General features: G+C 48.3%; 1 protein-coding gene across 1 annotated transcript in view; it reads left to right on the forward strand.

Moving 5' to 3' along the window:
• The window catches only part of LOC144730342 (axin-1-like), a 59775-nt gene that overhangs the window by 16022 nt on the left and 20771 nt on the right, over positions 1-22982 (forward strand). The window contains exon 4 of the mRNA XM_078611087.1: positions 14254-14350. Within this exon, the coding sequence (XP_078467213.1) occupies positions 14254-14350 (97 nt within the window). The remainder of the gene's footprint in view (positions 1-14253; positions 14351-22982) is intronic.

Below are 22982 nucleotides of genomic sequence, written 5' to 3' on the forward strand. Positions count from 1 at the left end.
CCTATTGTGAACTCGGCCATCGTCAGAAGCACAGATCCCACAGATGGTTAAGTATGATTTGGTTTGTTTGGAGAGTTGAAAAAGACTGCAAGTTGCGAACAGGTGAAAAGACAGGAGGGAGAGGTGATGAGTTCCAGAGTTCAGCAGCTCGTGCATTGAAGGATGAGGCTAAGTTTTTTGTGCAGTGAGGTTGACAAGGAAACAATTCGCAGTGCGATATGGAGAAGGGGTAGGTAGGTCTACAGATGGCAGGAATGATAGTCTACACAAGTGCACTGACCATAGACCGATCAGGAAACAGCGATGGTGAGATATCGCGACAACAGAGGCGGCACATGAAGAAAGCACATTTGTATTGCAAGTTGGGACTGGAGCATCAATTCGCTTCTTATTGCATTATATCAAGACATGTTAGTGTTGGTTTGGATACATCATTCTGGAGGTGTACGTCTGTATTATGTTGAACTTCTCTCGCACCATACGTAGCCAACCGTGCTAATCGGAGGTGCGAGGAGTTACCGGTAGGTTGCGGTGTTGGAATTTGCTACCGCTGAACAGATTTCTTAAGTAAAAGAAACCCAGATTTCTTTGTGGTGGTCGTGGCAAAACAGACACCGCATATGTTCAGAAGGTGGCTTACGAGAGGAGGTGACACCGATTTAACGACGTTGAACAGCTGTGGATGATGTCCAGTCAATGTGGTCACGGTCGTGTGCGTGCTTTGCGTGTCGTCAAAAGTGAACGCCACTTCTCGATTGTAGTTCCCGAAGGAGGCGGAGAGAAGGTTTCCTTCTTATCAGGCAGCATCCCACACCACCAGACCACCCAGTCGCTTTGTTTTTTTTTCAGGAAATGTTTGTCAGATTTTATCTTGTCCTCGCAAATTGGCAAAATCGTGATTTGTGTGCGCCGCGGCTGCAAAAACAAAATAGAGGGAGCCTCTTGTTTCACATGTTGAATAATTTGTATCGGTTATCGTGTTCTCTTTCTTATAGTGCTGATTTTTTCTAATTTCGTTTGGTTGTGTAATGTTTGTCGTAAAAAGAGAGCCTTTGATGTTGTTACGTACTTGAAATTAGTTTCGGCAGCGAATAGCATCTGTTGGTATTTTTTTCTTTTACGCAACCGGGCCTTTCTGTCGATTGAAGAAGATATTGTTTTGAACGCATAGGGAAGAGGGTGGATCAGCGCGATTTTTACAGCCGCGGTGAATTGGATTTGCGCTGGTGTGCAATGCAAAAGGCAGGGAAAGGGCACGGTAGCGAGCCCAAACTTGCCGATTGTTTTTTAAAAGGACACGGAGTTCAAATTCCAATGCAGTGCCGGTACGTTACCGCATTATGCCCAGTGCGCGGTAATTGCCGCAATAGCGGTGCGTTGTGGCAGATTGCCATCGCTCTTGACTTTTTTGTTTCTTTACAGAGTTGTAGCGAAAGTAGTATCTTTGGGAACACATTCCTGCAGAGGGAGCTGGTAGGAACGTTGGGTTGTTCGGTCAATGGCCAGGGTCAACGGCGGCGTGGTGTATTCCGCAAATATGCCCGACTGTGAGGGCGGGCACAAGCCGGCGTGAGTAGGTTAAACGTTGAGTTTTATAAGGGCACCACGGGGTGACCAGCCCCTCCCCACCCTCCCCACCCAGCCCCTCCCCACCCAGCCCAACCCTCCCCACCCAGCCCCTCCCCTCCCCACCTAGCCCCTCCCTCCCCACCCAGCCCCTCCCTGCACGACGGACACAATAATCCCCTGTGAGCTGGTGTAACCAGGAGGCTCCTACCAGTATTAGGGGCCTAGTCAGAAGCCTGTTTTCAGACTGGGAGACACTGTTGAAAAATTGGCAAGAGTCGTGCATTGTTTACTTTTTGAGTCCCTGTGCCTTTTAGTGTTAGAATAATCTAAATTAATGAACGTGAATCCGTACTCTGCATCTCGGAGATTAATTTCATTCATGTTCATGCATGGATGTAGATCCTCACCCAGTGGTACACGATGCAATGTGTACCACTGGGTGAGCCTGCACTGTGATGAGACCAGTCATTGCCCACTATGGAGATTTGAATCCAGTCATATGAATGTGGAATTTCCTTCCCACTGATTTGTCCCCTTGAAATGCGTACACCTTGGTGTGTGTCTATGGACAGACACGTGCTTGTGCATCTCCCGTCAACTGGTCTGCCATTGGACCGTATGTACGTTGAACTTCTTTCGCACCGTACGTAGCCAACCATGCTCATCGGAGGTGCTGTGATGCAGTGTGTGGGATCGCCTCACATTTGCCCCTTTTTGTGTCGGCTCGCAGCCAGACCGTGCGTCGAGTCCACTCATCCCTTTGAGCAATAACGTCGCAATAGACCCTCACGTTGTCATAGACGACGCTTCAAAGTGGTCCATTATTTCGGACCACCAAAAGTCACAAGCGGTAGCCCCCCCCCGTAGATTTCTCTTTTTTTTCCGGTTGCCCCAAGCCAAGCTGAGCGGCTGTTTTGTACTGACATAGATCGCTGCCGGCCGCCAGCCCTCTTTAAAACGCGCCAACTTGCGACGATTTTTTTTGGCCTCTGTTAAAATACAGCCACCCCCCCCCCCCCCGTGCGCCATGTGACAAAAAAAAATACTTGAGCAAAGCAAAGTACCCCCTTTCTGGCTCCTTGCAGCCCCCTAGCCATCCCCCCCACCCCCACGGCCGCCCCCCTTTGGGAATAAAAAAAAACAGCACTAAGGTTACACCATGTGAGCGCGAATGCATGCGCGTTCACGGTGTGTGAGTGGGATGTCTCTCGGTTTAAAAAGAGAGCGAGAAAAAAACGTTAAAGAGACCGAGAGGGGCGAGAGAGAGAGACATTGGTGGTGGTGGTGGGGGGGGGGAAACTGCTTGGCTCACAAACAGAGGTAGCTACAGAAGTCTGAACGCTTCCTGGATTTGCCTCTTTGATGTTGCCTTCCCCCATTTCCTGTTTGAGCAGATGTACCGCGTGGTTGCCCCTTATACGGCTTGGCAAACATTGGCTGCATTTTAAGGGCTCGCCAATGTGTGCGTGTATGCGTGGGACAGCGCCGCCGGTGCGTGTGGGTCCCTTGGCTTGTGTGTGCATGTGTTTGTCTTTTTGAGAGAGAGCGAGTACGCGTGTATGTGTGTCGTGAGTTATGCGAGTAGCTGTGTGCCCTTGTGAGTTTGTCTGCCTTTCTGTCTGTGTCTGACCTTGTGAGTGCTTCTTGAGTTTGTGTGTGTGTGTACGTATTTTTTGGTGTATTGGTCTTTGTGAGCATGAGCATCGGAGTAAGTCCGCTTATGTGTCTCTGGGAATTCGTCCTCTTGTCTTTGGTTATGTGGCTTCGTCTTGTGGTAGTCGGTCTCCGTGCGTTTGTTCGCCACGAGCTCGCCCAACGGCACTTACCCCAAAAGTTTGTTAGGGCTACACGTGTGGGGTCTTTGTCTTCATGTGCATTGGTGGGCATGGGGTGTGCACGTGTTGTCCATGCCAGTGCCTGGTGTCGTGTGGCATAGCATTTTGGAAAGTCTTTGAAAGAAAGTGTTTACATATTGCAAAGAGAGCATCCCGCTGTAATGTTTTTCATCGTCCAATTTTGCGGTCACACGTGTTTATACGTTTCATTTATTTTTACATGGATAATATTGCAAGAACACAACCGCACTATAGCAGTTAATTCACATGCTTATAGGTATCAAGTGCGGATGATTAGTATGGCCAGAGAACAAAGGGACATGTTGACACATTGATCAATTGATTGGAATCGATTTTCGTGCATTGAATCGTGAAAGAATATCTTATTTTCAAGTCGTATACCGTGGCTGGCTTTAATCGGTGCACATAACCCGCTGTGACGTATATCAAAAACATCGATGTGGGCAAAGGAATTGGGCATGAAGCTGAACGGCGCGTGAATTAGCCGGAGAGGCACGGGCATGCGTGGAATTGCACCGAGAGACGGGAAGAGGGACACGCGAGCTCGAGGCATTCTATTGACTGTTAAGAAAAATAAGTCGGGGCAGGGCACGTCCCTGGAAAGGACGATTGGCTGTGTTCGAGACCATTGACTTGGTGGCAACCAACGGAGGGAATTTTCTCCGCGGAGATGGAGTGATGAAATCAGTTCGTGTGCAGGTCCAAGATGGATCGTTTGCACTGAAAGACCGTGAGAGATGTTTGGGGGGAGGTCTCCATTCAGCAGTGGAGTTGTCATGGCCGATAATAAAGATGACGCATGAGGAAACGTCAATAACCTTTACAGAGTCGGGTCGGGGTTAATGTTGACTGGAAGGACCCGGTGACCTTATAGTACTGAGGATAAGCGATGTAAAATCTATGGCCTTTGGCCTAGGTCAAAAAAACCATGACCGAAAATGGTCATGCCAGTCACAATGAGAGGTGTGACGCTGCCTGGCGGACAAAGTGCGGTAATAAAACGAAATATAACGAGGCTTCTGGTCACCCATGCTTTTGCAGTTCTATTTTACTACTTTATTTGATGTGAAGAAAAACAACACCCTCTCTGTCCGTCAATCGGACTTCTTCTACCAGCTTGTTTATTTATCGTGGCGTCTTCTCTGCTCAGCCGCCACCATCACGACCCATCTCCACAATGCCACCTGAAGCGACACCAGCCACGTGGGGGCTTTGCCCGTGGTGTGTGGCTGGAAAACATTGAAGTGTGCGCTCGCTGGCTTATTGTGTCTCTGTCGGCAGCAAAATAATAATAAGATATATTTTTTTGAAGAATAGAGGGAAAAAAACCTTATTCTTTTATTGGCAGGGCTGTGCTGGCTCGTCTTCAAGGATCATGAATATGTGCCAGCATATGCAGCCCATCTATTAAAAAAAAGTATTACTAAGGCAGGATGTAGCTCAGATGGTGTGGCAGCAGGATTTCCGTTTGTGGGTTTCTGAGTAAAAATTCACCATAGTTATGGCTGCCACCACCATCATCGTCATCCTCACCCATTCATTGTCAATCATCATTGCCATCATTGTCCATGATTAGTACCATCGTCATCCCTACCGCCGAGAAGTGGCTGGACACAAGGAAACCTCATTGCGCATACCGACTATAATCACCCAGGAATGTCTCGTGACGTCACTCCACATCGACCAGTCCCCCTCATTAATATTCATGAGCAGGTGACATCCTCCAAATGGACACCCCCCCCACCCCTCATTAATAATCATGAGCGGGCGACGTCACTCAATATGGAGTACTCCCCCCCCCCTCACTAATAATTCATCATGCGTAAGTGACGTCACTCCACATCGAACATTCCCCCTCATTAATAATCATGAGCAGGTGACGTCCTCCAAATGGACCCCCCCCCCCATTAATAAGAATTTGCGGCTGACGTCACTCCACATGGGGGGCCAAGGCGCCTCCTCCCCCCCTCCTCGGCGTCAACTTACAACCCTCACGTCACACAATCTCCGTAACGCTGTTGAGACATTGAAGTAAAAAGGACGTCATGATGAACAAGGGATTATATAACCTTAAAATGAAATAGGTCTGTGTCACCGTGCCCTTACAAATTGCACGCGAATTGATGCAATAAATATCACGTCGGGGTCTGCTTTTCACTTGCACGTTTCAGATTTACTGCAATGAACCCGTTCTTGGACAGGCAAAAGGCTAGTTGATTAATCTTTGACTGTCATGCTCGCAATACACGCATCACCGTGGTGGAAAATGTATCGATCTTTAATCAAATGATTACCATTAACCTCAGGACTCATTGAATTGCCGGTGAATACAAATGTTTAGAGCGTTACTCGGTACTGTCAGTAAAATGAAATTTGCGTCGATGGTGTCGGGACCCCCAGCACAGATGGCCTCTGTCCAGTGTTCACCTGAGCATGGCGACACACGTTGGCTTTGGATGTGTCGGCCGGCTGTGTTATGAAGTGGTCAGGTGTGTGGGCACCCACGTGGCCATTGATCCGTAGCAACGTAGAACAAAGTGGCCGGCAAGCATGATTACGCAAAAACAAAATGAAAAAAAAGCCCACCTACTCCACTCGTGAATCTTGGCGAACTGATCCTTTCGTAGTGCTCAAAACGTCAAAAGTGTGTCTCCCTGTTCAGTCGAGCATCGGCACAGCGTCCTCTCTCACGGTGGACTTGAAGCTGCTTGTAGTTTAGGGAAGACTGGTCCCTGCCGCGGGAACGTGCCGTTTTCATCACAGGCTTTTATTAGGGCCTTTGTTGATTACGAGTACCGTTTCAATATTTGTGAGTGAGCAGGCAGTTTGATTGTTTCTTTAAATATTCAAGCTCTGATGCTTGGTTGGGCCATACAAGATTGGGAGTTTATTAAGAAGTCGATTTTCTGCCACGGTGGACGCGCCGTGGCACATGTCCTGGTTGTCGAGCGCAAATCGGTTCGGTTATTTTAGTTTCGAACGTTAAACGTGTGAGGGCCACGAGTGAGAGTATCTATCTTGGTATGGCTTCTTATCATCGTAATTGACATCATTATAATAATCATCGGCGGCCATCATTTACAACCTAATTGTCTTCCTTATCACCCATCACTTTCCTTTATTTATGGAGTTGTGTACACAGCAATTTTGAAATTAAAAATAAGCACTCATACTAAGGAAAATAAATTATTTCAAATTTTACTTTGTTCTTCATGGGTTCAACTTTAAAGGGAGTTAAAGTGATTATCGCAGCTGTGTGTGTGTGTGAATGCGTGCACTGCGATTGTGTGCGTTTGTTCCCTAGCTCTAATTAACTCACATTTGTAAGTAAAACCACGAGTAATGCATCAATAAGGGAATATCGTTTACTTTTCAAAATGCAACGCTCAACTCGGCATTCGTTTTACACTGCAGTCATTCTGGATGTAAAGAGGGATTCGCCTACAACAGACGCCAAACACACACGCAACTGCGCACGCTCGTGTGTGCATGCAAACAGCACGCACGCACGCACGCCGTTCTTTATTTAATTTCATAACCTCCACGATTAACAGTTCGCCATGGGATTCTTTTGCAAAGCACGGTTATTGCGAGCGGGTTAGATGCGGGGGTGGGGGGGGGTGCAGTCTATAACGCGCGCACCCACAGAACACACAACGCACGCACACACACACACAGACGTACGTACGAGCACAAGCAAGCACACACGCGGACACACGCATATTTTTCGCTTTCATCTCTTGCAGCCCGTGGGCTCAGCTCTTGACGCTGGGGAGTCAGGCCGGGCAGACGACTTCAAAGCGTAGCGCATTGTGACTGGGCTGCATTTGATGTGGGGGCATTGCAGGACCCCAAGGGAGCACATGGGTGGGTAGCGCTGTGCACGCCGGGCTGTATTCTCTATCGGTGGGGCCTCCTTGCAGCCGCTGGCGCTGGTGATCGTGTCTCGTGTCTCCTGTCTACTGTGCATTCTGCGCCGTGTGTCAGTGCTCTGTGTCTTTGTGTTTCCACTTTTTGTGTATTGATCGTGGCAGGTGTCTCCTGTCTTGTACCTTGCATTCTGTGCCTCGTGAATCTTGTGTTCATACTGTGCGAGCGTTGAGAGGTACCTGTGGTTAAAACACTGCGTTGTAGTCGAACCTTGCTACGAGAGTTGAGTCACCGGCCCTGTAGTGCACATTAACACAAGTGACATTTGCTGTTTAAACCTTGTGTAGGGTCTTGGTCTAAAGTTAGTACTTAGTACAATGTGTGAAGATCAGCAGTGGGAATGGAATGCGGAAGAGGAGGACACAGGGTTGGCCACACCGCCGCTTGGTGTGCTGTTGCCTGCCTTACGAGACACTCCCTAACAACACTGGCCCCAACACATGGGACATCTTCGCCTTTGTACACGTGTGTGTGCACGTGTACTATCCTCAGTTAAATGAAGTCAAATTGTCTCCTTGCTTGTTTCGGCAACCCATCTTCATTGAAGATGAGCCAATGATTATCCTTAAGACAGACTTAATATCTCAGCCGTATGAATGTGGCATTTTCTACCGGTGACCCCCGTTGGAAAGGAGCACCATCCGTTGCTCGTTTGAGCCTTAAGGTCAGTGCGGAGATCGGGGGGGGACACTTTGACTTTTGTCCCCGCTGCTGCTTGGAGCACGTTTGTTTTTATCGTACATCAAAAATAAAGAGCAATGAAGTGGCGTATATGTATTATAATTATACGAAGAAATAGTTTTTTTTTTGCACCGTACATGTGCCAGCGAAAGCGTGGGCTGCCTCGCAAGCGGCATCAAAATCCCCGTCAATAATTCAAACCGCGCCGGCCGCTCACGCGGAAATCCCGATATACGTGAATCGATGAGCACGTGAAAGTTGCAGGAGCCGAGGTGCGAGCACGACCGTGCGTCAAGCGCAGCAAAAGTGTGCTCTGCGGCCCGTGCGCATGTGTACGCACACACGCGCGCCGCCACTTTTCTAGAAATCCACTGCTGTATGAAGGCCTCGTATTCGTGCGGTCGACTCATCCCCTGTCTGAGGGTGCGAGCCCGTTGTTCCTTTTGCTCGGGTCTCTCGGAATCTTCATTTATTTATTTAGAAAAGCAGGGGGCCGGTAATGCAGTTGGCTGCAAAGTTATGCACCTTCAACGGCATTGGTTATGAACAGCGTTCCTTGGCAATTCAATGGGGCTAGTTGCGTAAAAAAAACATTTAATATTGTATTCAAATTTAAGTCGTCGTGGAAACTGGATACATTCCAATGCCGTGTTGTCAGCTTGTGTTTTGCACGTGTGACGTTCAAGCAATGTACCTTTTGTGTGCTGTCCGTGTGTATGTATGTATGTGTGAGTGTGTGTATTTGTGCGTGTGTGTTTGGGTGTGCGGTTCGGTCGTGTAGTGGTTGGCGCACTGCGCTACGAACCCAGAAACCCGAGTTCGATTCGCCCTCATGGCCAACATCGGTAACAAATATCTGAATCGGTTTTGGGCCTCCCCTAGGTCCACTGTGCCTTAATTGAGGTCAGGCACGTTGCAAGGCAGCACCACCCCTTTGAGTTCACTAATAACGCCTGCCCCAACAGTGTTCGAGACTATATGGGGGATCTTTGTGGTGTGGAGTGCTGGTACATGGACTACGTAACAAATGCAATGCACGTCGATAAGATTTCTGAACACGGATAAAATCGGTGGCCAAGTGCCTTTTATGAACTTATTCTGGGCCTCCCAAGGTCTGCTTGGCCTTAAATTAAGGCGTACTGGTGGACTGCTTCTAAACACTGTCTTCTTAAAATACACACGTCCACTCTTTTTACTGCCCTGAAAACCAAGACTGTTAGTAGTAGTAGTAATGATGTACATCGTTAATGCTTTGCAACCGGTTGATTTCAATGTAACACCTTCGGGGGAAATATAGCGTCATTTTAATTGGCCGGTTAAAAGTATTGTTTTGCAGGGTTCTTCTCTCGTCTTCTGAGTTACTTTGCCGACCACTCAAGGCTACGTTTTAATAAGCCTCCCTTTTCTCTCACCCACAAGTCACGGGGATCTTAAAACGCAACACAAGTGCTTTATGTGTCGAGGATGCAAGTACTGCAGCACTCGCATCTAAATGGCGTTGGTAACTGGGAGCGAATTGCTTTAAAACCATTGCGTTTTGTTGCGTTGCTTGTTACATAAACCATACAGAAAGTGAAACGATATTTGATGATTTTCCGCTGTGCGGTACGGTACAACGTCGCATATCCGGCTCGGTCAGGATCGAGCTATATGCACGGCTAATGTATCAAAAGGTCAGACGTGTGAACTTGAACAGTAAATTACTGTTGCATAGGTTACTGGACGAAAATAAGCGCAAACTACTGTAAACATGCGAAAATGCTTTCACTACTTTGGAAGTAAGCAGACGCACGTGGGATTGTATGTATGTATATATATTGAACTTCTTTCGCACCGTACGTAGCCAACCAGTGCTCTTCGGAAGATTAAGAATACATTGCTGTGTGTGGAAAGGTCTTATTTATCAAAATGTATCAAAATTGACGGCTACACCATCGGCAGTTAATTTGGTCACGGTGGATAGATATGTGACGGCCGGGACAGGAGACGTTGAACCGGGTTGAACCTTGTTTACCGATCACTCCTGAGTTCAGCAGCCAGTCTTTATTTAATGACTCAATCGTCGTGTTTGGTGGGTGTGTACAGGCTCTTCTCACAACATCCACACCCAGGGCGACATCTTTCACTCAAAGTGGCACGCAAGGCAAGCCCCCCCCCGAATTAATTACGAACGTTGCGTTGTCGCACGCAAGTGTTTGGCGGCGCTTGGCAATTGCACGCACAGAGAATCGGTCAACACGATTCGCTATTTTGCCAAGGTCGAGTAACTGCTGATCTATCGAACAGTCATCTTCCCAGATCAACGTATCCCAGTCACGGTTGTGTATTAAATTAGACAAACCCTCACTGCTCTGGATTTGACTTCGCCAACATGTTTTATTGGCCCTCATACTTGGAGCAGTGTTTTTTTGTTGTCTCCAAATTTACACGTAGAAGGTACGGCAAATGGGTCGTTGGTAAAAAGTCCACGAGGGTGGCAGGCTTGCCCTTGGTTTCCATGGCCACTTTGGCCCAGGACTGGCCCAGAACCGGCCCAGGTACAGCTCCAATGCATGGGTTCATGTCCCCATGTTCCTCGAAGCCTTAGGCTTTGTAGGCTCCCCCAATCTCCATGGTCGTAAATTCCACAGCCATCGAAGTCACGGATTGACTCAAATAAAAAAATATATACTTTTTACATAGTTTAATATTGTGGTAGGGGTTAGAGTAAGTTGAACTTGTTTGTGTCTTTTTACAATCTTTTTTTTACACAAATACGGATGGGGACGTTGAACCGAGCGAGTGACGCCGGCCTGCACGTGTCGCTTGCAAGTTGACCTCGTGACCTCTCAAATGGTTCCGAAGTCGCCGTTGTTCTTAAGCGTGTCCGGCTTGGGTCGATAATCCATCTTGGGGGCCCAGCTCTGCGATCTTGTTTTTCCTGGGCCAGACCGGGTAACATGGAAAGAAACTTTGACGCCAGTGCCATGCCAGCTTCGTTACAGCTAGCCCAGGGGCGATGAGGCTTAAGAACGTCACCGGTGGGCCGGGTTGAGTGGACCCGGCCTGGCAACCGCGGTGCGGTCATTGCGCGCGGGGAGTTAATGACCGTGAGAGCAGTGGAGAGCGTTCGCAGTGGGTCGGCGGGTGGCTGCGAATGAGATGACGGATAAAGCAGGTGCAGTCATCTCCCTGGTGTGAGAATGGGCACGGGGGAAGCGGGACCGAAGCAGATGGTGAGTGACTGCGTGTGGAAGCGGCGGTTAGCGCGCTGCATTACTAAGCCGGCGACCCGAGTTCAATTCCCGCTCACGGCCAACACCAGTGACGGTTATCTTAACCGGTCCTGGGCCTCCTCCTGCTAGGTCGACTCGGCCTCAAATTAGTACCTGGTGCGGTGTGTAAACATCACCACTGGGCAGACAAAGGCGGTCGGGCATGGTGCTGGCCACCAATCCCCTCGTGTGCTGTGCTGGCCTTCATAGGTGCTCGCTTAACAGCACTTGCCCCAACAGTCTTTTAGGACTGTACGGGGGATCTTTGTCTTTGGAGCTAGTACGAGTCTCAAAAGGCGGGGTGGGGAGAAGAGGGGGGTGGTTTCAGAGAGAACAAATAAATAAATGTGCGGTGCGAGAGAGAGAGAGAGATGAAAGACAAATCGATACCCGAATTGAAATATTGTCCTTGAGTGTAAATACTACAAAGAGGGGATAAAGACTGCCGCGTGAAAGGAATATCGAATTGTGCATTTTACGGTTGACGTCGTCTTTCCAGAGATGAGAAGAGAGCGAGAGGTGCAGAGCCCGGGATTGTTGCGTGTTGCCTCGTCGCTGTAGTTTTGGGCGGATCGCGTTATTTTGCCTCGCTTGAAGCTGCCGTGTGACCTTCATTTACCACATCGTCTCCTCCCGTGAAACGGCTGTTGAGCGAGCGACGCTTGTGGCGAGATTGCTTTAAATCTCTAACCCGCTCTGGTGATCGCGAAAGTGGATCGTTTCGTGTGTCCCGAGCGCCAATTTAAAAGTAAAGCGGTGGGAAAAGTGTGCGACGGGGCAGCGATATTTTAAGCCGAGCGATGAAGCTGTGAGTGCTAGTTGGAACATCGGCACGCGTTAAAGTTGCCCAAGATTTTAGTTTGTCACATATATAAAGGGTATTTCCCCACACTCGCTCGCTTTGGGAACCTTTCTGCCGTGCAGCTGAACTACGTGTTAAATTGAACTAAAACTGCTTCCTGGGCAAAACCTCACGTGGAGTCTGTGCCATTTACAGGGAGAGAGTGGCGAGTTGTTAACTACCTCGCCTAGTATACAGGAGGTCGTGGGTTCAATCCCGACTCTTGACACCCGCTGTATATTTAGTGTTTGCATGTTGTCCCCTCCTTGGTCGTGTGGATTTTTCTTCGGGTCCTCCCGTTTTTCTCCTCCACATTTTAGAAACATGCACTTAACAGTATTTGTGGCTGCTAGAAATGTCCACGTGGTAAGCCACTTGAGTTATCACTTGCGGCCAGGTCGCTTCTGAGAAGGAGCTATTTCGCTCGGTTGTCCTTCCCTGGTCAAGTAAAAATAGCATGGCTCGTAAATTTTCTTCTAGCGTTGTGCTCATTTTTTATTTTATTCGTGGAGGATTGAGTCTATTCGGACAATACGGGAAAGCGCAGGAGAGCCGACGACTTTTTGCCGAGAGGATGTTGTGAAATCTGTGAACATGGAACAATAAAGTGGGCTGCAGTGTAACGTCCGGGAGGATGGCGCATACCTATGTTATTTATTTGTACTGTTCTGGAAAATAAATCAGGGGTGTGTGTGTGTTGGTTGTGGGGGCGTGTTTCAGGGTAGGGCATTGGAACAGGAGAGGATCAGACTTTAGCGCCTCCTTGCCAGACGCAGCCCGCCGCACAGGCTTTGTGTACACGCGATAAGTCAAACTTTAAAACCGGTTTCGGGGGGGAAAAAAATGCACGTATGAAAAAATTCCTGTTCCTAGGTGTGTGGGATTGAGTCACACGGAGCAAATGAATGAGCTCCTTTGATGATGCTGGAAGTAGCCCTCCACAATGTTCCAGTGCCACCAATTCACTGGATTTCTGAGCAAGGCAGACAGGATATCATCGCACGGCGCGTGTTGTTTGTGTGGAGTGCTGGCTCAAAAAAAAAATAGAAGTGAAGAAACTTTATTGATTATCACATTCGTAAGGCCGATACGTTTGAGTTCTTTCGTAGATATTCACAGGTTGGTGTTCTTTTTTTTTCTCTCTTGACAGCTTTAAAGCCCTGAGATGGACATTACTTGGCTACCACGCCTTGAGAAGTCAGGTGGCATGCGTCCTTTGGAGTGACCAGACCCTGCCCACAGAATGTGGAAGTTTCACCTCTGGACCAGGGGCCATAAATCTAAATAAGAATCGCCCGACACCCGTTTAAGCAACGTGAACAGCTCTGACTGCTCACTTTGATTTATGCATTTATTGCTTTTGAACTTTGCGGCCAGGAATTGATTTTTTTTATTTTGAAGTCGGCTGCCGTTGAGTGAAGCTCACGCCGGGCTGCGAGCGGTGACGAGAGGGCTGCTCTTGCGTCGTGCGTGACTCGTTGCGCAATGGCATTGAACGCGCCAAGGCGTGCGCGCGGCGGCTGAGGTCCTTTTTGTTTTGCTGCGCGAACTTCCCTCTGATCTCCCCGACCTCGCCGAGTCGCGCCCAGCGAGCATTAAGAACCGGTTTTACCGAAATGTCGCCTTCACTCAATGGCTAGCGTGTGTGCTCGCCTGTGTGTGTGCGCGCGCACGCTAACAGCACTTGCCCCAAACCGTCTGTGAAGGCTACGTTGGGGGGATCTTTGCCTTTGTGCGCACGCGCGTGTGTGTGTGTGCGTGTGGCGACATGATTTCGATTCCCGCTCTCGGCCAACACCAGTGACGATTATCTGAACCGGTGCTGGGCCTCCCCTAGGTCGACGCGGCCTCAAATTAGTACCTGGTGCGGTGTGTAAACATCGGCACTGGGAAAACCGAGGCGGCCATGGCGTGGTGTTGCCCATCTACGCTCTTGTGTGCTGTCCAGGCCTCTTCATAGATGAACGCTAACAGTGCTTGCCCCAACAGGCTATTACAGGCTGTACGGGGGATCTTTGTCTTTATGTGCACGAGTGGATGTGTGAGTGCATGGTAGTGAGTGAGTGGGACAAGTGTGACGCGCTGTTAAAATGTTGCCCTGATCCTTCGTGTGCGCGCGCAGAGATGGGATTCCTCCGTACCGCTTCAAGAAGCAGCAGCGGAGGGAGATGCACCGGAGCATCCGGGCGAATGGACGGGTGGCCCTACCACACTTCCCTGTGAGTAGCCCAATGCCAGACCTGCAGCGCCACTCCTCAACATCCTATGGACCTGTTTAACGTGTGACAAGATAAATAAGCAGACGTATCCATATCTGCACATGACAAATACAAGTATTGCTTACACAACCCATTAGCCGCATGGCCGTTTAGAAGAGCATAATGTTAGGCAATGATTTAAAGACGAGAAAACTCTGGACCGGTTTTGACATGCAAAGTCGGGCTTGCTTGGATCAATGCTTGCTTGTCAACTGCCGATGGTACAGCTGCGGATGGACCCTATCTTCACGCTATGGGCTCCTAGTTCAAGGCAACATTACGTAGCCGTGATGCATGACCAAAAATAATCATTCGTGTCATGATGGAAAATATAAATAACAAAACAAATATTTCGGTGATTTACAACACGAACGATTGTTTTGAGTAGTTTATTTTGTAGCTATTTCTGGTACTATTGTCTCATTGTTCACACTGCATTGGCGTTGAAGGAGGTGCGCTCTGTTTATTGCAGGTGTTTGTAATGGTTGCAAAAAAATGTCACAATTGATCTGGGTTTTCTACGGTAAGCCCGTGCCGTATGAATGTGGAATTGACACTGCTAAAATTGAGCATCACACTGCGACCTTGGCTTTTGAGTTATTTTGCAAATGACGAGACTTTCTTGACTGCTGATGACATTAAAATGGGACTTTTTTGCCAGAATCAAAGTATAAAAAAATAAGATAACCACCATAAATAATGGTGTAGACCAATAAGTTTAAAAGACAATGCATACATTATCAGAGCATGTTTGTTTGCATGTTCACCACAAGTAAGTGTGGTTAATGCAGACTTGATTCCTTGCAAAAGGTTTCTATTTGGTGTTTGAGCATCTTAACACAACTGTTTCATTGCTAGCAAGCGTAAACACCTATTCTTATTTTTTCATGCTCATGGCATTGTTTGCGTCGGAAAAGTTCACGGGCGGTAAATAATGAAAACCCAGCAGCAGCATGTGGTGGCGTTGGAGAAAAAATGTCGAGTCGGATAAACTCGACGCGGCCAACATCTAGCTGAGCATGACCTTGAAGTGTGCATTTTCTAACTGCCGGGTGCCCTTTGTGGGCTGTAATGTGGCAAGTGTGCGTTTGTTCCTGGCATCGCTCAATGTGGTTACAGAAGCACTGACAAGGAGCGTGTGCAAACGACACGCGGGCACGACGTTGGCTATTGAATGTATGTTTGTTGAACTTCGTCCGCACGCCGCACGTAGCCAAACGTGATAATCTCATTGAAGGCAAGGAACTAGGACGCGGATTTTTCTGCGCTGCCCTCCATTGCCCACAACGTGGGCAGCGGCCTACAGCACCCGTTTAATGCGTGGTGGTCGCCCATCTACGCGCTGTCCAGGCTCAAACCTCTGCTTAGCTGAAGCGGAGATCTGTTGGGATTGGGCGCACTCGAGGTGTTTTTGGGCCACGGTCATCGTGTGTTCATTGAAGGATAATTGCCTGGCGATGGCAGTTGTTTTAGTGCGGTGAGCGTAGTGGGTTGCAGCTCGGTCTTGCTTGTGCGTATTACGCAAAATTGTTTGTTTCCAAAACTTGTAAAACACTCGGTGAAAAACAACTGGCTGAGATGCACATTGTGACGCTCTCCTGAAAAAGTCACGCTTCCTCGGTGGATTCCACGGATAAAGGACGTCAGTATTATGATCTGAAGGAGGGTTTGAGAAAGAGCAATGTGTTACTTTTGAATAACGTTGACTTCAAAGTGTATGAGAGGGTAAGTGATGTCACTCATCAACAGTTCGACTTTTTTTTTTGGCAACTTAAAAGTCAAATGTCTTTTGCGTTGGGTCCACGGGCAAAAGTCAAATTCATAAGGACTACTAAAGACGAGGCTTGTGACTATCAATAGATTGGTTAGAATCATCTTCTTGGTTCTTTCGGTAAAGTCACGTAGAAGGGAAATAATAAAATAAAAAAAATATAACATAATAAAATATGTTTTTATTTTATTATTAAACATAATACAATATGTTTTATTTGTATTATTTTATTATTTCCCTTCTACGTGATGACTTTACCGAAAGAACCAAGAAGATGAATCCCTGCAGTCACGAAAGCTTTAAATCGAAATGGTTAGAATCAATTTGTGCTTTCAATTCTTTGAATTACCTTTGCGGTATGTGATGTTTGTAATGGGTTCATGTGAACCCCTGCAGACACTAGAGCGGAGCTTCGTTCACCAGAATGTTAAAGTGAAAATAAACTCCATTCCGGAATTGAATCGTGACCTTGAATTGTGACACTGCGTCAAGTGCACGATGTTCGTGAGTTGTTTCGCGCCTTGTCAAGACGGATGCATTTTCCCAATTAATAGACGCACATCTTGAGATGTTACGCTATGACAGTGGTCCACAAGTGATACTCTTGCCAATAGTTTCACAGGGTCACTTTAATTCCCCACAAAAGAAATACCCCAGCGCCAGTGGTAATTGAAACCGTGCCAGTAGGTTCAGTGTTGAGAGCGTGTCAATCTCTGTGTTCCTCGCCTTCTTGGCTTGAAAATGTTTGCACACTGAGACGTCCATGTGTCCCAACACACCTTCACTTGCCGTCTTGTTTCATGTTGCCTCGTTTGTGTGGACAACAGCAGTGCACACTGTCGCAGTGTCCTCCAATAGTCCACACGAGCTTCATGGTTGAAGATTAAAATGGCCTTAATTGTACTAACTGCGCATTAGTAATACATTTTTTTGCTTTCCTTTGATATCGTTTTGGTTAATAATAATATGAATGTATAAATAAACAAATGAGCCGTTTACCCCCCCCCCCCTTCATAATCCCTCCAACTAACGGTGTCCGCGTGAACGGGCATAAAACGCCCGGGCCCCATTTCCAATCTCGATTAAACAAAATCGGCTGCGTGCCGGCTTTCAAGGTGAATGAGTCGGACTCGAGGAAAATCCTCCAGTGAGATGCTTGCACAACAACTCCCCCCACCGCCTTCGCGTGGGCCCAGCCGCCCTTGTGACAGCGGTCCGGTGCGGTTATCGAGGGTCCTTGGTCTCGTGTGGGGAGCCTCGTCGCAGCTTTACGCTCTCCGCCGCTGCATTTTCGGTGACTCTTAATTTTTTGCGTGCTCCCGACTCTCCGGCTTGATGTCCTGTTGAGATTTACCTTTCTGACCAGGCTGCCGACATGAAATGCCGAGTTGGGGGGGGGGGGTTGCATAGACTCGATGTTACCGACCATCTGAAGTTGTCAACTGGTATCTGAGAAAAAAAATCTATCTGTCTTAAAAGTTGTGAGAAAGAACAGTTTTTAAAATGCTTGATCGCTGTTACAACTAGATGGCGTGGTGGCAGCTGGTGCGGCTGGTTCGGGGTGGGAGGGGAGGGGTGCGTGGTCCGGGGGAGAAGTCAGGCTCGTGGTGGGGCGGTTAAAAGAGCTCCGCTCGTTTTTTTTGGGAAATAGCCCCATCTTCGGGAGGTCGGTGCAGGATGAAGGGAAGGGATTGGGAAGTGAATTTGGGAGAAAATGAATGGAGCAGCTCGGCCACAGTCTGCGCTGAGCTGATAGGCGTGCGCGCGCCCGAGGTGTCTTGAAGCTCTCGGGGCAGATAGTAGCCCCGGCAGGCCATCCCTCCAACTTAAACGGCGGCAATCCTTCCCGTAGACTCAGGCCCCCCTCCCCCCCATCCCGTGGTGGGCCCACGCGGAGGCCTAATTTCCTCTCCGTTGACCACCCTTCATCAGTTTTGTAAGTAACGTTTTTTACAGATGAGCCCGATTTAGTTTAGAGTTGGTGTGTTTTTACATAATAGTATATTCTTCTCAGGAGGAGCGTTAATTTCCCCCCCTCCCGATACGTTCCATTCATTGGCTACCACATTCTGATAAGCTCCCCCTCCCCTCTCCTCCCCATTAACTTGTATTTAAGAGCTTGCATCTTGGAATCCCTGCCTCACCTGATGCAGCAAATCTGGCTGTGACAGTCCCACCTGATGACGGAGACTTGTGTTGCCTCCGAAACGTCGTGATTTTATTATTTTATTGTTATTTATTTCATTTTTTACCTACGTGACTTTACCGAAAGAACTAAGAGTATGAATCCTTGCAGTCACGAAAGCTTCAAATCTAGCGTTGTTGAAGTTCTCCAGCTGATCGGGTGGAGGGGGGGGGGGCTTGCTGGCTTTGGCTTTATGTTACAGCGCACACTTTGCGCATTGCGTTTGTAGCCGGAGCAACTTACGTTTAGAGAAGCCCGAGAGGAGGGAAGTGATGGGCAGAAGTTTAGAAGAAAAAAAAATATTCTGAAGGACATTTTTGACGTTTCATTCCGTCTTTGAAAAGACTAAGAAAAACCCAATCATTACTGCTTTCAGTTTGCTGGCCGCTTATGAAGTTGTGTGGCACACTCTTTAAAAAAAAATTTCTATTCTGTTCCGAGGCTTTTTATTTCACAGATGTCTTGCTCGTCTGAGTACTGGAATGGCCACTGGCTCTTTCGCATGCCCCTTTTATTCCTTTAATGCTGGGTGCGAATGAGACAAGTGGTGAGTCTCGCTGTTTGCACACTTGCTGGCCACAACTTGATTTCCTCGCCTTAACCTGCTAAGAGCTGCACTCACAATCACGCCCGTAAGTCGGGCCCAGTTTTTCTATTTTTTTGTCTCGATCACAAATATTACATTATTCATTTATTACGATGTGGCATCGTTTAATTTATTATTATATTATTTCTTAGCTCCCGAGCCTCGAAAGCAACTGCGGACTGAAACGGTAAACACGCTTGTGGTTTTTGGGGAATGAAGCTTGCCCATTGTAAAGAAGACCGTCGCAATGCAGCAACATCTGCCCGCCCGCCACTTGCCCTACGAGCAGCACTGCTTGGGTTAATGTTATTGTAATTAATGGGGGAAGTTTAATTTCAAGGTGGAGGGTGAACAGGCGGGAGAGAGTGTGGAAAAGGGAAAAGGAATGCTTCTCATCTTGCGTGATATATCCAAACCAGTCGGAGGTCCCAACAGCCTTGGAAATAGAAGAAAATTAATATAGTTTGAAGTCTCTCTTAGAACCATCAAAACAGCAACCAGCTGAGTTTCCCCTATCAGAAGTAGTTGCGGATCGTGCCGAGTTAAAGATTAGTCCACCGATGTCAGCCTCTCTCCCTACAAATCACTTTTATTAAAGGGAATAATTCACAAGCCCGAAAAGATGCTCCGAGTGGGTCTTGTTGTGAGTTTTGAGAAGGGGGGGGGGGGGGTTGAGAGGCGGGGGATGACAACAAAACCACCTTAATCTGGTGTCAGAACTAATTTTTATTCAAAGGCCCCGCGGTTCAAAAAGTGCCTCTGGCTCGCCATTTCGGGGGTATTTCCCCCCCCCCCTCTTCTTTATGTTTTTTTTGCTGCTGCCGTTCCTGCCGTTTTATCTTAGTCATCTCATGCCTCGCATTGAACCCACTGGGGTGGCTTAGAAGTATAAGGTGCCCTGTGTTAACACAGAAAGCGCCGTACAGCCGCCTGTGATCTGTGGGGGCTCATCCACTGTTCCTCCTTTCCTTTGCTCGCTGCGATGGCTCCCTCTTCATGTAGCCCACCGGGGGGGGGGGGGGGATTGTAACCTTTTTTTCTTTGCCTTATTGGCCACGTACGCCAAACCCCCCCCCCCGAGCCCCGACATTCGAACCGCCGCCCGACGTGTATTTGTTCAACGATGATTAGCGCAATCCGTACGATCGGTCCTCTGCGTAATTTCAAATTAATAGGTGATTAATTATTCGTAGGAATTCTTTTTCAAAAAAATATATGGGAGTAGGTTTTCCCCTTTTTTCTGGCAACAATAACTAAACGGTTTACAGCCCTTTGCCAATCCACTGCTGGGCAAAGGCACCGTCATGCATTGTCGGCCCTGGTGGGTTTGTTGGACCGTACTTCATCACGCTGGTCAATTTGGGCGCCGGGTGGACCGAGACACGTTCAGATGTGAGTGTGCCACTGACGTTAGTCCACGACAGGGAACCGAATTCATGTCTCTGGCTTCATAGTGCAGTGCACTAACCCACTGCAGACAGCTCCTTCATCTCCCCTCCACGCACACACATTTGTATTATCTGCTTATAAAGTAGATTATTTTTTTTTATAATAAAATAATTTACATCGTGGTTTATTGATCTGTTTTATTTGTTCCCCCCCACCCTTGCTCGCTGTGGGGGTTGTTTTGAGTAGTTTTTTTTTATTTGAGCATTTGATTAGAATTATGTTTACGTATTTATCGGTTTTTTTCTCGGGTTTTGTCATTAGTTCGTCTCGATGCGTTTCGTCTTTTCTGGCTGCTTCGGAGCACTTTTTTGTCGGCGAGAGCACTTGAAAGCCATGCACCATGGAGCAAGCCATCAGAACGTGATATGTTGCACAGATAATTAGGACTAATTAAACGTCATCTGCGGCGAATTAAATAAAATCGGGAGCCCATAAACGTATTGCCATTATTATTCTCCTCGTAATGAGTGGAACAACTTTCTGCCGCTATTATTTTTATGCCCTTCAGCCAGGATTTTTTTTTTCTCGTGGCCTTTTTAGGGTATTGGCTTATACACTTGACGAAAAATTGAAGCAACCCACACACGAAATTGCAGAATTTCACTTGTAGATGAATCCTTCAGTCATGTACCCAGGGCCACCCCTCCTCTCAATCGTCTGTCTGTCTGTCCGTCTCCTTGCACATCATGTTTGTATGCGCGTATGTTTGTGCATACGACCTATGGGTTCTGAGCTTCCCTTAGGTTGGCTCAGCTTCAAATGAGTAGCTGGTGTGTAAACGTCGCCACTGAGGAGACAAAGGCGGTTGGGTGTGGTGCTGGCCACCAACCAACTCGCGTATCATGCCGGCTTTCATAGATGTTCGCAAACAGCATTTGCCCCACAACTCTGTTAAGTCGATGTCTTTGTACGACCTATGGGTGGGCGCAGTGTGTGATACGTGTGCATTTACGAGGGGCAAGTTTGTGTGGGGTATGTTAGTGGCCAGTGTGCGTGGGTACGTGTCCCTGTTAAGGTTCAGTGTGTGCTTATACCTTTTCGAGTGTGTACTCGTTTACTCTATAAAATATCCATGCACTGCATACATATACACACACGAGGACACAGACACGCGCGCGCGCACGCAAACACAAGCGTGCATCTTTCGCGTTTGTCTCCTTGGGTCTGTTTGATGTTCTCTGTGGTAGCTTTGAAATCGCGGGAGTTCAGAGAGGGTTGTCGTGTCCGGCCGCGTCTGTAAGTAGGAGAGGCTGCGCCCAGCAGAGTCGGTCGGATTCGGCTGGTGCATCATCGGGGGTGGTAGGGGGATGTCGAGTGGGGGGGGGGGATGTGGGGGTCGGAGAGAGGGTGGGAGGGGGGGGGGTCATCCAAGGGTGTCTGCTGTCCATGGGACATCCAGGGAGGATGGTCGTCCGTGCGCTCATCCGCTCGCTCGCTCACAAGCGCAGACCAACCGAGCGAGCTCGGCGCTGTCCGTTACCCATCGCGTGAATCTTCCAGACGTAGCCTCTCAAGACCAACGGGGATTTAGTTCGGATTATTTTTGTGAATTAACATCACGTAGAGCCAGGTGAGAGCCCGGTGATTTTTGTTTCGGTGATTTTTTTGTTTTAGTTTTCATGCAGTGGCCTCATCGGCAAGAGCGGTGACTTATGAAATGGGTAAATTCCTTGCGTGGCACCGGGCAGGAACTATTTTTTGAGCAGGGGGTGGGGGAAGGGACAAAAACGAACAAAAACTACTTTCTCATTCATACTTATTCGCGTATATTAAAGCGGCAAATCATTTACTGTGCCAGTGTTTGTTTGTGTTTTTTTTTTTGTAGAAGTAATCATTTTCAAGCGCAGTTCATCTAATTCCACCACCAGGAGCGGTGTCCGCGTTTGAAAGGCGGCGCTGTACCCAGGCAGAGGGCCGACTCCGCTGGTGGTTCCCTTATTATGGCGGTGCGACTCGCCGCGCACTTTTTGTGCGCGTTTGAATGTCCCCCAGGGCCCACGTGTCGTGCGGCGTAGTTTACCAATTCCTTTCTACCTTCTCCCTTCGTCTCTCTCGCTAAAGATGAGAGCCAGCGGGGCGGTCGGCTCCCTTTTATTGGTTTGCATTTCCCAAGCAAATGTAGATTCACCTCGGGGAAGCTCGGAAATACTGAGCGCAAGAACAGCTTGCCGCTGACTTTGGTGCCGGTTACGCTACGCAGTTTTTTGTATTTTATTTATTTAGCCTCTATTAAAAACGCGAACGCTTCACGAGGCGCATCTCAATCTCGCTTCCCCCGGCGAGCGGAGAAGCGTGGCCGCGATCTGCGTCGATTGCAGCACGCCGGTCGCGATTGCGATTCCTCCTCCTCTTCATTCCCCTGCGGTTGCCCGACGGAACTGGCTTTCCGCCGCCGTCACAGCCACCGCCGCCCCGCGAGCCTTCGCGAACAGCGCGTGTCGCTCGAAAGCGAACGCGAGAACACGGATGCTCGCAGGTCGACGATTAGTTCGTCGTTTGGTGCCGCGATCGTATTTTTTTTTTTATTTGTTACGATCATTGTTATTTTTTTTCAATTTATAACCCCCTGAGAAAGACGACGACGACGACGGCTTTGTTTGAT

This window comes from Lampetra planeri, chromosome 35 (assembly GCF_965212315.1).
Source record: "Lampetra planeri chromosome 35, kcLamPlan1.2.h2, whole genome shotgun sequence".
NCBI lineage: Eukaryota > Metazoa > Chordata > Hyperoartia > Petromyzontiformes > Petromyzontidae > Lampetra > Lampetra planeri.